Below are 13,578 nucleotides of genomic sequence, written 5' to 3'. Positions count from 1 at the left end.
TCCCTCTTCTGGAGTGTCTGAAGACAGCTACAGTGTACTTACATATAATAAAATAAATAAATTAAACAACAACAACAAAAAAACAGAACACCCGTCAAGCCCAAAACAAAGTCTTAGGGTCACAGGGAGCGGCCGGGAGGGGACCAGGTTTGCCATGCTGTCGTGGAGGTGGAGGATGTAGGCAGTAAGGGCCTTTTAGGGCAAGGATCAGGGGTCGTGTACTTAGTTAGCTCTATGTTTGGTACTAGGGACCTGAATCACAGCAGAATGGTTTGTGTATTTCACCTTTTCCTGGCCTCTGGGGTTCAAGTCCCTGTGATCAATCCATGCCCAGCATCAACCAGGAGTCAGAGTTTTAACCTTAGATTCGAAGCCTGAGAACCGAGGTTGCTCCGTGAGAACTCTGTGCCCTTTAGGTTTTGTAAGAAGCCTGCCTAGCCTGGCTTCTTACATCTCAGCTCAAGATGGCCAAGCGTCTGACTCGTCAGAGCATCAAAGACCTGGGGACCTGGAGCCTTTGAGATTCCAGAAAAAATACTTTGCAGACTCCCCTCAAAAACTTTCAGGGATGGTCCAAAGTGGATCCTGGCTACAAAGGAGTAGACCTTGCTTCCATCTTGTCTCCGTCTTGTCTCCAAGCCCCAGGCTCCAGAGAGCTGGGATTACAGCACACCCGGGTATGGGTGGGGCTGGAGATTGAACTGAAGGTTTGATGTACGTGACTAAACTACATTCGCACCCTCATTTCTTTGTTGCTTGTTGCCCACAGATTAATGCCTCCCCCCCCTTTTTGTTTTTTTTCGAGACAGGGTTTCTCTGTATAGCTCTGACTGTCCTGGAACTCACTCTGTAGACCAGGCTGGCCTCGAACTCAGAAATCCGCCTGCCTCTGCCTCCAGAGTGCTGGGATTAAAGGCGTGCGCCACCACCTCCCGGCGATTAATGCCTTTATTACCAACGGACAAGTGCGATGAAAATTCCCTAGCTGGAGGTTCACAGATTCTATTTTTCCTGGAGTGTTCCCTGGACATGGGCCTGTTAGCCAGCCCCCCAACTCTGTTTTCCATTGGAATGAAAAATAGGTCCCTGGCATTCGCCCCTCAGAGTAGAAACTGCCTGGGTGTCAAGCTCAGTTCTGAGTTGGGATCCGGAAAGCAGTGGAGGACATTAGACATAGAGGCAGACTTCAATTGGAAGATGACATCTCATATAGGCCAAAAAAATTGTTTTAATAATATTTATTTGAGTGTGTGTGTGTGGTGCGCACACGCGCGCATGCCACAGAACAACTTGTGGTAGTGGGGCCTCTCATTCCCCATGTGGGTCCCAGGAATCAAACTCAAGTTGTCGGCATGGCAGAAAGCACCTTTACTTACTCAGCTGTCTCCACCCAAGGTCTAGAAACAGTGAACATAAGCAACTCAGCAAATGCACTGCTGCAGTATTTCCTTTGGCCATGAGGGGGCAATCGTGACAGCACCTTAGAGGAGCGGGTCGACTCCTAAAGATGCTTATTCATGCCAGATGGACTTGAGGAGGAGGAAGGCTGGCGTCAGTCATGAAAGTAAAATCATTTTCCTGATAAGGTTTTTTTTTTTGCTGGAGCCTGGTGGAGCCTGAGTCAACAAACAACCCCAAGAAGTTCCTGCCAGGCTGGGGGAATGGAGGAAATTTATTCAGGCCTGGCTTCTGCTTTTATTAGTCCAGAGTTCATGACCCGAGCGTGAGGCAGGGAATGTTTTTGTCTATAATTCAGACTGTTTTCCCATTCCCTGGAGTACCCTGCTGGGACAAGCCTGGGCTGATGACAGCTAGCCTTAAGAGATGACCTCAGAGACCAGCACTAGAAGTGTGTAAGTGGCCATGCGCTCAGGCTAGCAGCAGCTGCCAACTTAGCCAGTTACTGCCTCAGGGTTAATACCTCTAACACATTCCGGAGAAAGGGGAACCTCAGAGGCCAAGAGCAGAGCACAGACTACCGTTTGTACATATCAACCAGTTTTTATAATGTTCCTTAAGTTACCTAGCCTGCCTTCCTGTCTCCCAGTTAGTCAAGGTCTGCCTTCCCCTATGTGGATAGAGTCGGGTAAACAAAGATTCTGGCTCAGGCCCTGCTCAATGGCTGAAGACTCTTCAGACCGTATAACTTCTGAGACCCAAGCAAGAGAGCTCCTTCCAGGACAGCGGGGAAGTGTCTTTCCTTGCTCTCTGCAGAGGCGCCAGGACCAGTATTCCTGGCTCTTCTGTGTCTGCTATGGCTCCAGTTAGCATGAGACTCAGCTTCTCCTCGCAGCATTCTTAACCTTCCTGACCGGAGGGTGTCGTGGCTGGTTGTTTGGGAAGAGGTGTAAGTAAGTTCTTGGAAGAAAGGCAAATTCCTCAAAATAGTCTGAGGCCAAGAAGGACAAAGACAGTCGACATGGGAAGGCTGAATGAGACGCTCCAGAGTGATGGGTTGAAGGAGCAGCTGGGAGGAGCCAGTCCAAGGTAGCTAGTCATGACTGCTTGCAAGACTCAGACCAACCTTCTTGGATCCCAAGGAAGAAAGCCAGGAAGGCCCACTTCTACTCCCTACTTCCTGGGAGGAAGGCTTCCTCCACTGCCTTCAGAGCTCAGAGACAGGTCACATGGGATCTCTGGAGTTCAGACACTGGTCATATAGATGCTTTCAGGGTACGGTTGCTTCTTGGCACTGTCCTTGTCTTCTGAGGTAAGATCGTGCATTGAGGTCATCTCTGAGGCAGCGTCCTCCATCTTGGCTTGCCCCTCTCGCTTCAGTTTCTTCTTCTCTGCGGCGTAGAAGCCCACACCCAGGATAAGAGAGCCTGAGACGAGGAAGCTGCTCGACATGTAGAAAACGTAGCTGAAGTTGTTGGTCTTGTCCAGCAGCAATCCTGGGGGGGGACAGAGAACGAGTTAATCCGCCATGCAGGCCCCACAGGCTCCTCCGACCAGCTTGTATTTGAGGAGAGCAGAGATTTTAGTTTTGTCTCTACTCAATAGGAAATCATGGCTGGCGCCTGGGAAGCGCACAACAGATACTTGTGGGGTGAGAGGAGGGAGGAGACCCTTGGCTTCTGGCCTAGACAGATGTCCTTCCCAGGAGAGAGCCCAAGGGCCTGTTACCCTTGGAGGCAGGAGAAACAGACAGAAGGGCTGGTGGAGTCCAAGCCGAGTGCTCGAGTGCTCGAGTGCTCGAGTGCTCGAGTGCTCGAGTGCTTGGCCCTGACCCTGCCTCAGGCCCTGGCCCTATCCCCTTCTGGATAATTTAAGACTCATTTGCTTGCAGGGTTTCCTTGGAAACTGGAACTCAAATTTAGGAAAAAGGCTCACTGACTTAGGGCGATGGGGGCAAGGCACATCTTTAATCCCAGCACTCAGGAGGTAGATACAGGTGGGTCTGAGTTCGAGGTCAGCCTAGTCTATACAGAGAAACCCTGTCGTAAGAAACCAACCAACCAACCAACCAACAACAAAACCCCCTCACACAGCTGAGCTTCAAGGTCTGACCAGAGTGACCGACCAACCGCCATAGCACTTACCTGCTGACTAGCCGCTAGCACCAGACCCCTCCCACCCACTCCGAAGGTCCCTCTCTCTGTTCTGTAGAAGCCTTCCCCTACAGGTCTTACAAATCCTGCTTGTTTTCTTCCTAGCACGAATGAATCCCCACATCCATGCCCCCTCCACCCCAAGGTAAGCCTCAACAGGGTCCGGCTTTGTTGGGTTTTGGTTTGAATTTTTTTTTTTTTTTTTTTTGAGACAGGGTTTCTCTGTATAGACATGCACTCAGTGACTGGGTTGGGTGGATGTTATGACGCATGCTCTCTTCTGCACTTTGTAGTTGGCATTCTAGCTTAGGGAAGAATAGTGATTTTTCTGGGACCCACAGGTGGGAACCAGGAGGGCCAGGGTGTTAATTACAGTTACCACAGGTGGGGCTCTTTGCTTGAGACACTTACAAGGAGGTCCCTTCCCACCATGCTTTGCTGACAGGAGCAGAGGTCCAGACAGGAAGATGGCAGATTCATGTAGCCTGGAGTGCAAAGCTTTTCTCGCTTTCTCTCCTTCCTTCTTTCCTTCCATGCCCCTTAAAAATCTTTTACTTAAGTGTATGAGTATTTTATCTTCATGTATGTATATGTGCCACATGTATGTATATGTACGGAGACCAGAGGTGGACATTGGTGCCTCTAAAACTGGAGTTACAGATGGCTGTGAGCCACTCTGTGGGTGCTAGGATCTGAACTCAGGTCCTCAGTAAGAGCAAAAGTGCTCTTAGCCAGGCTGGAGAGATGGCTCAGCGGTTAAGAGCACCGACTGCTCTTCTGAAGGCCCTGAGTTCAAATCCCAGAAACCACATGGTGGCTCACAACCATCTGTAATGGCATCTGACTCCCTTTTCTGGGGTGTCTGAAGACAGCTACAGTTGTACTTACATTGAATAAATAAATAAATCTTTTGAAAAAGTGCTATTAACCTCTGAGCCACCTCTCCAGTCCTTCCCTCTCTTAAAATGAGATTTATTTATTTTATGTATAAGATTGTTTTGCCTGCATGTATGTAAGTGTATTGTGAAGGCCTGGAGAGGGTGCTTTATTCCAGGGAGCTGGGGTTATGAACAGTTGTGAACCACCACGTGGGTGCTGAGAATGAACCAGGAACCTCAGTAAGGGCAGCAAGTATTCTTCTCTCTCTCTCTCTCTCTCTCTCTCTCTCTCTCTCTCTCTCTCTCTCTCTCTGTGTGTGTGTGTGTGTGTGTCTGTCTGTCTGTCTGTCTGTCTNTCTCTCTCTCTCTCTCTCTCTCTCTCTCTCTCTCTCTCTCTCTCTCTCTGTGTGTGTGTGTGTGTGTGTCTGTCTGTCTGTCTGTCTGTCTGTCTCTCTCTCTCTCTCTGATGGTAAGATTGAGACAAGGTCTTGTAGTCTCGTATAACCCTGGTTGGCTCCAACTTGCTACATAGCCAAAGATCTTCTTGCCTCCATTTCCCAACTGGCAGAATTATAGGCCTGTACCACCATGCCTGGCCAAGCGAATAACACACTGTAGCATGGTCACTGAGCTGCTAGGGAAAGTGAAGGATCACCGATTCCAAGGCCCTTGTGACAATGGTATACTGGGCTCAAATCTGTCCAGATGGTCTCCTTTGCCCAACCTATATAGGTCCCACTTGGACATGCCTGGCTGCCTTCCCTCCCAGGTTCTCACCAGCCAATGGTGGAGAGATGAGAGAAGTCACGCCACACAGGATGGTGAAGAGGCCCAGGGCACTAGGGAACCGATCCATCGGGACAATGTCCATTAGAACCTGGAAGACGAGGATCCCGACTCCACACATGGACAGGCTGTACACCAGGGAATAGCCCAGGAGAACTCGGAAGTCTGCTGACACCGTGCATATTAGATTGGCGAGCCCGTTGATGAGTACCGCCAGAGCAAACAGGTACTTCCGGTAGGCAGCCAGGCTCTTCCTGCCTGCCAGCAGCAGCCCTGCCACTGGCCGCAAGAAGATGTTGCAGAAGCCAACAATGGACATGAGCATGGCTGCCCAATAGTCGTCCACCCCATGATGCATAGCGTACGGCACCAGGAAGATATGTGGCAGTGCAAAACCCAGGTTCATCCACATCACACCTATGACGTATATGCAGAAGCCCATATTGTGCCGAAGGATGTCAAAGGCCAGGTGGTACCGAATGGTTGAGACACACGTTGCCAGGCAGCTGCGTGTAGGTATCTTGGGAGGCAGAAGAGGATCTTCTTTGGACTCGGGGACCTCGTTGGTGGCAACAGGCCTCAGCAAGGCTCCACATACACAACAGTGGAGAAAGATGCCACCGAAGATGAGGAAGGCGCCCCTCCAGCCCAGGGTTTCCAGAAGATAGCGGGCCAGCAGAGGCCAGAGGGTGACGCCCATGGAGAGTCCCATGGAGGACAGCGCATTGGCTAGCGGCCGCCTGCGGGCAAAATACAAGCCCACTACCGTGACGCTCGACTGGAAGCTGAAACACATGCCCAGGCCTGCAGTGCGAGAGGGGACATCAGCTCAGGGACTTGGTAGGACTTTCCACCTCCGCGTGGAGTAGGGCTCTTGGCTCATGTTCCATGTCTGTCTCCTTTGGCCCTAGGACAGACACACTTCCAAGTTTTCATGATGGAAGGTACCTGACTACCTCCCTATAAACATCTCACTCGGCTCCTCCTCCCAGCTCCCCTCTGCAAGCACCACAGTTACAATGACCTTAACCCTTTTTCCTTCCTTCCTTCCTCCTTCCCTCCCTCCCTCCCTCCCTCCCTCCNCCTCCCTTTTTCTTTCTTTCTTTCTTTCTTTCTTTCTTTCTTTCTTTCTTTCTTTCTTTCTTTCTTTCTTTCTTTCTTTCTTCCTCTTCTTCCTTTCTTCCTTCTTTCTTTTTTTCTTGCCAGGTAGTATTGTGCCAAATGACTTTAATCCCAGAACTCAGGAGGCAGAGGCCTAGAGGCCTATAATTCCAGGCCTGCCTGGTCTTCATAGTGAGTTCTAGGCCAGCCAGGACTACATAATGAGAACTTGTCTCAGAAAAAAAATTTCAGAGTTATTCATTTTATGTGTATAAGTGTTTTGCCTCCATGTATGTATACGCACCATGTTCATGTCTGATACCCGTGGAGGTCTTCCAGTCACTCACCTGCCCTCGAGGCAACCTTTCAGGCTTTCTTCCTCTCTATTCTCCAACACCTCTCTCCTAAGTCCTCACTCAGCTGTCCACCAGGACAGAGGCCCACCCAGGCCTTCAGGGGTCAACTTCCTATCCCTGGCCTTCAGTCTGTCTCCTCAATTTCTCCATCTTGTATTGTTCTTTCCCCTTCCTTCCTGGGCCGTTCTTTGTGGTGCTGAATGGACATAGGAGGCTATTCAGGCCCAGCTCTGTGAGCCTGGTCTCTGGAACCAGTTCCAAACCAGCAGCGAAGGGTACCATGTCAAAAAAACCAAAAAAACAAAAAACCAAAAACAAACAAACAAACAAACAACAGGAGGGGGCTTGTCTCGAAAATATAATCATAAGCAAAACAACAAATAAAAATCCCTAAGAATGCAAACAAACAAATTTAAAAAGTCCCTTAACACCACAATTTCTGGTTACTAGTCCATTTCTCTGCTTCTTTTACCCGGGAGCTGCGGCTGTGTCAGGGGTAGTATACTGGTGTGACCTGCCTACGGCTCTGGGGTTTGAATCCTAGCACCAGGCGGGAAAGGAACTGGATGTGGTACACATCTGTAATCCCAGCACTCAGGCGGCTGAGGCAGGGGACTTGCTATGAGTTCAAAGCCAGGCTGAAGGACAAAAGTGAGACCCTGTTTAAACCCTTGCAACAGAAAGAATGAACAAAGTGGGGACAAGAGACAAGACAAAGCCTAAGATCCATATCTCTTCCAAAACCAGTCCTCCTGTCTTCCCACCACAGCAGAAGGGGACGCCATCCTTCACGACCACAGCAGACGGGGACTCCATCCTTCAGGTGGCTTTGGGGGGGTCTTGACTCGGAGCACCCTGGATTATCTTAATCCTTCATTCTGAGCCCAGCCTCCTCTACACTTACGTCATCCCACCCTGTTCAAACTATGAACCCCAGGGACCTGGATGTGTTCTGCCTGCACCATCACCCCAGAGTCTCCACAGCCAGAGTGATGCTTTAGCCTCTGACTGACCTCAAGTGACTTCTTATCTCAGTACAAAGCCATTTATAAATTAAGCCCCCAGTAGGCCTCTGCCCTACCTCTTGGGCCCTTGGTCCTACATCGCTAGCCTATGACCATTTTCTCCTCTGTGTATGTTGTGTGTGTATGTGTTTGTGTGTGTGTGTGTGTATGTGTGTGAGTATGTGTGTGTATATGTATGTATGTGTGTGTATATGTGTGAGTATGTGTGTGTATGTGTGTGTGCATGTGCACTTGTGCCTCAGTGTCATCCCTTGGTGTCACCTTATTTTGAGACAGTCTTTCGCTGGCCTGGAACACACCAAGCAGACCAGGCCGAATCAGCCAGGGAGCCCTAGGGATCTGCCTGTCTCCACCTCTTCAGCACTGGGATTAGAAGATGGACCCCAATGCTTGACTTCTTTGGGGGACTTCTGGAGGATTGAACTCAGATCCTTGTGTCCACACGATAACTACTTAACCAGCTGCCCTGTACCTCAGAGATTTTTATGCTTGCTCCTCCCTCTACCTGGACCGCTCTTCCTCAGAGAGCCTCATTCTCTCCCCACAAGTGTTCCGTTTGCTGTGGTTTTAATAACTGTCCCTGAAAAGCTCACATAGTACCTCGGTATGGTGGCAAATGTCTTTAATCCCAGCACCCGACAAGCAGAGGCAAGTGGATCTCTGAGTTGAGGCCAGCCTATTCTATAGGGCTACACAGAGAAACCCTGTCTTGAAAACCCAAAAACCAAATTAACGAACCAACCAAACAACCAACCAAACAAAAAACCCAACCAACCAACCAAACAGAAGGTTCCTAGCACAGAGCTATTGGCAGAGTGAAGACACAGGGCCTAGGAACTGGAGCCAATCCTCAGTGGTCAAGAGCACTGACTCCTCTTCCAGAGGCCTTGGGCTCAAGCCCCAGAACCCACATGGTGGTTTCCAACTCTCTGTAACTTCAGTTCTAGAGGATCTAATGCTCTCAGTTTGGCCTCCTAGGGTAGCAGACATGAGTGTGATGTACAGACACACATACTGGTACACAGAAAATGAAAATAAATAAATATATTTTTTAATTAAACAAAAGAGAGAGCTGGGGCTTAATGGGAGATCTTTGGGGCAGTGGTGTATGTCCTCACGGTCCTCAAAGGACTACTGGGACCCTCTGGTTTCTCTCTCTTGCTCCCTGACCATGCAGTGAGTAGGTCTTTTTCATTGGCTTGTTTGTTTGAGACAGGGTTTTATTCTATAGATCAAGCTGGTTTGGAACTTACATAGTCCAGTCTGGCCTCCAACTCACAATGATCCTGAAAGCTGGATCTCATTATGTATCCCTGGACTGCTTTCTTTAAGACTCCTTTAAACTTGTTGATATTCTCTCAGGCAGGGATGCTGTCGCACCCTCAGCCCTGGCCTCTCGAATACTCTCAAGTATCTAAACATTTAAAAAAAAAAAAAAAAAAAAAAGACTTATTTATTTTATATATGAGTACACTGTTGCTGTCTTCAGACACACCAGAAGAGGGCATCAGATCCCATTACAGATGGCTGTGAGCCACCATGTGGTTGCTGGGAATTGAACTCAGGACCTCTGGAAGAGCAGACAGTGCTCTTAACCACTGAGCCATCTCTCCAGCCTGTATCTAAACATTCTTATGTACCCGGCCCCCACACCTGACTTCTCCTCTAGACTATAAGCAGTTCCACCCACCCGGCACTTTCGAGAGAGTCATGGTTACCTGTGATCACTCCTGCAGTGAGGAAGAGGTGGGTGATCGAGCCAGAGAAGGTGCTGGCTACCATGCCCAGGCTGGCCATCACACCCCCCAGCATCATGGTCACTCGGCAGCCGAAATGTTTGACCAAGATGCTACACAGGGGTCCTGCAGGCAAGAAAGGTAGCAGTGGGTGAGGAGGTATGGAGTCAGGGCACAGAAGGGCTGGATGAGAGGTGCTCAGAGGAACTAGCCAGAGGTTAAGAGATAACTAGCTAGCATGGCTTCTGGTCGCCACCTTGCCGAAGTCTGGCCACGTGGTCCCAGCAAAGCTGCCTCGGTTTCCCCCGCTACAGTATGAGTGGTCAGAATAGCTGTTGTGCGGTGTAACCATGATAAGGACATCTGGAGGGCATAGCGAGCCCTTCACTAACCTGACCCGAGAACAACTGCAGTTTGGGACCGCGGTCTATGTGACCATAACACCCTTGCTTGTGGTTTGTTCCAGAAAGAACCTTCTAGAACATTTGATCTCAGCACTTCCCTTCAGCCTTCCCTTCCACCCACCCCACAATCTTCCAACCTCATACATCTGACCTGGGTCCTGGACCACTCTGCACCTCCTCGCTCTGACCTTTGGAGTGCTAGGGAGAACATCAGACCTGAGAACATCTCCCCTCGCTCACTGGTTCTAGCCACCACCCAATTCTTGCACCTAGGGCTGGAGACGGAGCTCAGGTGTAGAGAGTGTATTCAGCATGTAGGCCTTTGGTTCTTTTGGGGTGAGGGAAAGGGAGAGGGAGAGGGAGAGGGAGAGGGAGAGGGAGAGGCTGCTTGTGGACGTTGTACATCGTGGTGCGCACTAGGCTCCGCACCACGATGTACAACGTCCAGGGAGAGATTCTAATCTAAGAGGGAGAAATACAGAGACAGAAGCTGGAAAAGTGAGAGTCTGAGAGATACAGAAGGGAGAAGACTGAGAGAAAAAGAAGGAAGGAAGGAAGGAAGGAAGGAAGGAAGGAAGGAAGGAAGCCACCAAAGCGAGCCAAACTGGAGCTTCCTGAATCCATACTTAAGCATTCGGCTCCATGTAGAGAAGGGCCTATCTCACTAGCCCCGCATTCTGGCAAGTAGAACCCAGCCGGACTGGCCAGCTGCTCCTAGATCTCTCACAGGCACACATTCAGGAGCCTGCTCCCAGGAAACACATACAACAGGGTTTCCCCCGGTTACTTTGCCAGAGGGCAGAGAAAGCGTGTGCACGCAGAGCAGCATGCTCATGTGTGTCTTTGACGACCGGAGGAAGCACGGCATGAGCCGGTGTAGATCTGAGAACAACAAAGGGAGAGAGAGTAACTGGCGCTCACACAGCAGTCTTGGCGACTCTGATGCTGAGTGGCCTGCTCTGCCTGGCTACTGAAGAGTGAAAGGAGGCTTTGGTTGGGTGTAACGGCAGGCACACACACGTCTTCCCCACCTCTGAGACTTCACCTGCCTCAGGAAGGTGACCTTGGGAAGAGCTCTGAGTCACAGGGAGGGAGTGGAGTTGGGGCGGAGATCTTGAGCCACCTGTGCCCTCTGCCTCCAGTCCCCTCCCCGGTCTGTGTAGGCACTTGGTGCTTGCTGGCCTCTGCTCTCCAACACTCTGGGGGAGCAATGGGCTCAACATGTTCCTGAAGCTACAACAGGGGAGTGAGCCCGAAGCTGGCTGGTAAGTTGGAGTTTCCACAGGATGCCTAGTCTCTGGTCTCTCACTGAGGCCCCTCTCAGCCTGAGCGACAAAATCCTTCTGAGATACCCACTGTACTCTCCGGCCCTGAAGGCCAAGAGGCCACATGTTCTGGGCCAGGCTTGGCTTTTCCTCCTTACCCTAAGTTCACACTTCCAGTGGTCAATTCATGGGTCACTGTGGAGGCTGACAATCCTCCTCCCCCAACTTTCCTCCCCCCCCTCCCCCGCTGTGAGGGAAGTATCTGGAATCATCATCAGACTGCTGCTACCGGGGAGTGGCACAAAGGTAGCTGCAGAGCTGGGATCAGCGCGCGTGCATGTGCGTGTGCGTGTGCGTGTGCGTGTGCGTGTGCGTGTGCGTGTGCGTGCGTGTGTGTGTGTGTGTGTGTGTGTGTGTGGCCGATGGATAGATGGCAGTGGCTCTCATTGACCCAGTCGCCGTTTGTTGTCTCTGTCTACGGAGCCATCTCCCAGGGGCCAGAAGAGGTCGCTAGCTCAGGGCATAGACCTGGGACTCTGATCATTGGGGTTGCTGGTGCCACTGGTGTTGCTGGAAAGCAAGGAGAAGGCAGAATGGTGTCTGACTTCTCTCTGAGCTCCAGACTCTGGGGAACCCTCAGGGGGAGATGGGGCTTTTCCTGTAGCTCCTTTTTCTGGCTTGTCCTTTCCTATTCTGAAGCCACAGTGAGGATCTCTAATCAACTAATAATTGACAGCCCCATGTATTTTCCTAATTCCCCCTAGTTCCAGGACCCACGAGGTCTCTGTCACCACATAACACGGGAGCCGGACCGGGTGCTGACTGTTGTCTCCTTACTGTAGGATAGAAAGTCCTGGGAGATGGCCCAGCCTGGGTCTGATGGTCCCAGTACCAGTTGTCACTCAGAGTGTCATTGAATGCCTCTGCTCCAGATCGGTCACCGAGAGAACTCTGGGATCACGGACTGGATTTGTGCCTCAGGTGGCCCTCCATCTCCCATCCCTAATGCAAAAACAGCCCTCCCTGGACAGGACTCGGTGTAGCTGGGACTCTAGCTAGATGGGCCAGGCCCTGCTCAGAGCAAGTAGATCTCAGGACATCCAGTGAAGCCTCTGACTTCAGAGAGAGGGACGTGGTAAGTCAGGGAGATCACGCCCTCCCCAGCCCAACAGACCTTCCCTCTTCTCCTCCTCAAGCAACTCACCCCCACCGTGGACCATGGCCCCCAGGATGGAAGGAAACCACGAGGTCTCACTGTTGCTGGCCTGGAAGTCGCGCTGCAGATCAGTGAAGAAGACGCCTATGCAGGCGGGGAAACCCATGGTGAGGGCCTGGGTCACCAGGGAGGCTAGCAGGACCACCCAGGCCCATCTGCCATCCACTTGTTCCAGGGCCCGGGCCATTCTCAGCTACTGGTATTGCCACAGCCTTACTGGTCCTTTGTGACCGCAGCCTGGAAGGGAAGAGAATGCCCCTTGTGGTTGGCAGGCTGCCAGCCCTCCTCCGGCCCACCTGCCGCACCGCCTGGGTGACTGAAATGGCTTCTTCCTTATGCTCCAGCCCTAAGTATCAAGGAGGGGCACCGCCCCCTGGGAGGTGACAAGAAGCTTTCACCATGGCCTTGGTGTTTCTTTTACCCCTGTTTCCAGGGACAGCCTGGCTGGAGGTGGCAGGGGTGGGGCAGGCAGTGACCAATGGTACAGGTAGGGCAGCGGAATTCTCTCTAGGGATTACATCATCTGACAAGCACCCTCGAAACCATTTGATAACTACTCCAGGAGGATCAGATCATGGACAGGTAAAGTGCTGGTGTCTCCCAAAGTGGACATGGACCTGTTTCCAAACTTCCATTATGAGCTGCCTGTGTCCCAGCACCAACTTTCCTAACACCGGGAGATCAACCTGAGCTCACCACCAGGGAACAAACTGGCGCAGAAGGCACAGACCCCAGCTCAGTAAGGACAGCCGAGCTGCAGGCTTGCAGAGAGAAGCCTTTGAAACCACCTTACAACAGTCCTTTTACAAGGTGTTGAAGATCAAGAGTGGGGCTCCACAGCTGCGCTGAATCCTGTGGTCTGCAAGGGACTTTTTCTGAGTACACACACACACACACACACACACGCACGCACGCACGCACACACATGCACACACGCACACACACAGGTACAGAGACAGGCATGGATACATAAACAGTCCCACACAGGCATATAGACTCACTCCAGGATACACACACACACACACACACACACACGCACGCACACACAATCTACCCCCCAACCCCCAATCACACAAACTATATACAGATACAGCCAGGCCTATCTCAGTTTGATATCACCACCCAGGTCCCATACCCAGCCCAGGGGGATGCAGAAGCCCCAGCAGTTTTAAGCCCAACCCCCTCTCCTTTTCTGACTCTTCTGTTCCCAGGTCTCCTCAGTCCCTTCAAACTCTGGGTGGTGGGCAGGCTGTGGGTGGA

At 51.3% G+C, this 13,578-nt stretch overlaps 1 protein-coding gene across 3 annotated transcripts; it reads right to left on the bottom strand.

Moving 5' to 3' along the window:
* Nucleotides 1-1,226: 1,226 nt before the first annotated feature.
* Slc16a5 (solute carrier family 16 member 5) lies at nt 1,227-12,745 on the bottom strand. 3 transcript variants are annotated; one of them, XM_029546222.1, is made up of 4 exons: nt 12,307-12,745; nt 9,416-9,559; nt 5,207-6,122; nt 1,227-2,894 (listed from the first exon to the last, which is right to left on the bottom strand). In XM_029546222.1, exons 3-4 carry the CDS (start codon nt 6,009-6,011, stop codon nt 2,644-2,646), a joined length of 1,056 nt encoding a protein of 351 aa, XP_029402082.1. In that variant the 5' UTR covers nt 6,012-6,122; nt 9,416-9,559; nt 12,307-12,745; the 3' UTR covers nt 1,227-2,643. The 3 variants fall into 3 exon arrangements, with proteins under 3 accessions (XP_029402082.1, XP_021069598.1, XP_029402083.1); XM_021213939.2 differs by having other exon boundaries at nt 5,207-6,019; XM_029546223.1 differs by lacking the exon at nt 5,207-6,122.
* Nucleotides 12,746-13,578: the final 833 nt, after the last annotated feature.

The sequence above is a fragment of the Mus pahari genome, chromosome 14 (genome assembly GCF_900095145.1).
Source record: "Mus pahari chromosome 14, PAHARI_EIJ_v1.1, whole genome shotgun sequence".
Taxonomy (NCBI): Eukaryota; Metazoa; Chordata; class Mammalia; order Rodentia; family Muridae; genus Mus; species Mus pahari.
This window is presented reverse-complemented; position numbering and strand designations above follow the sequence as displayed.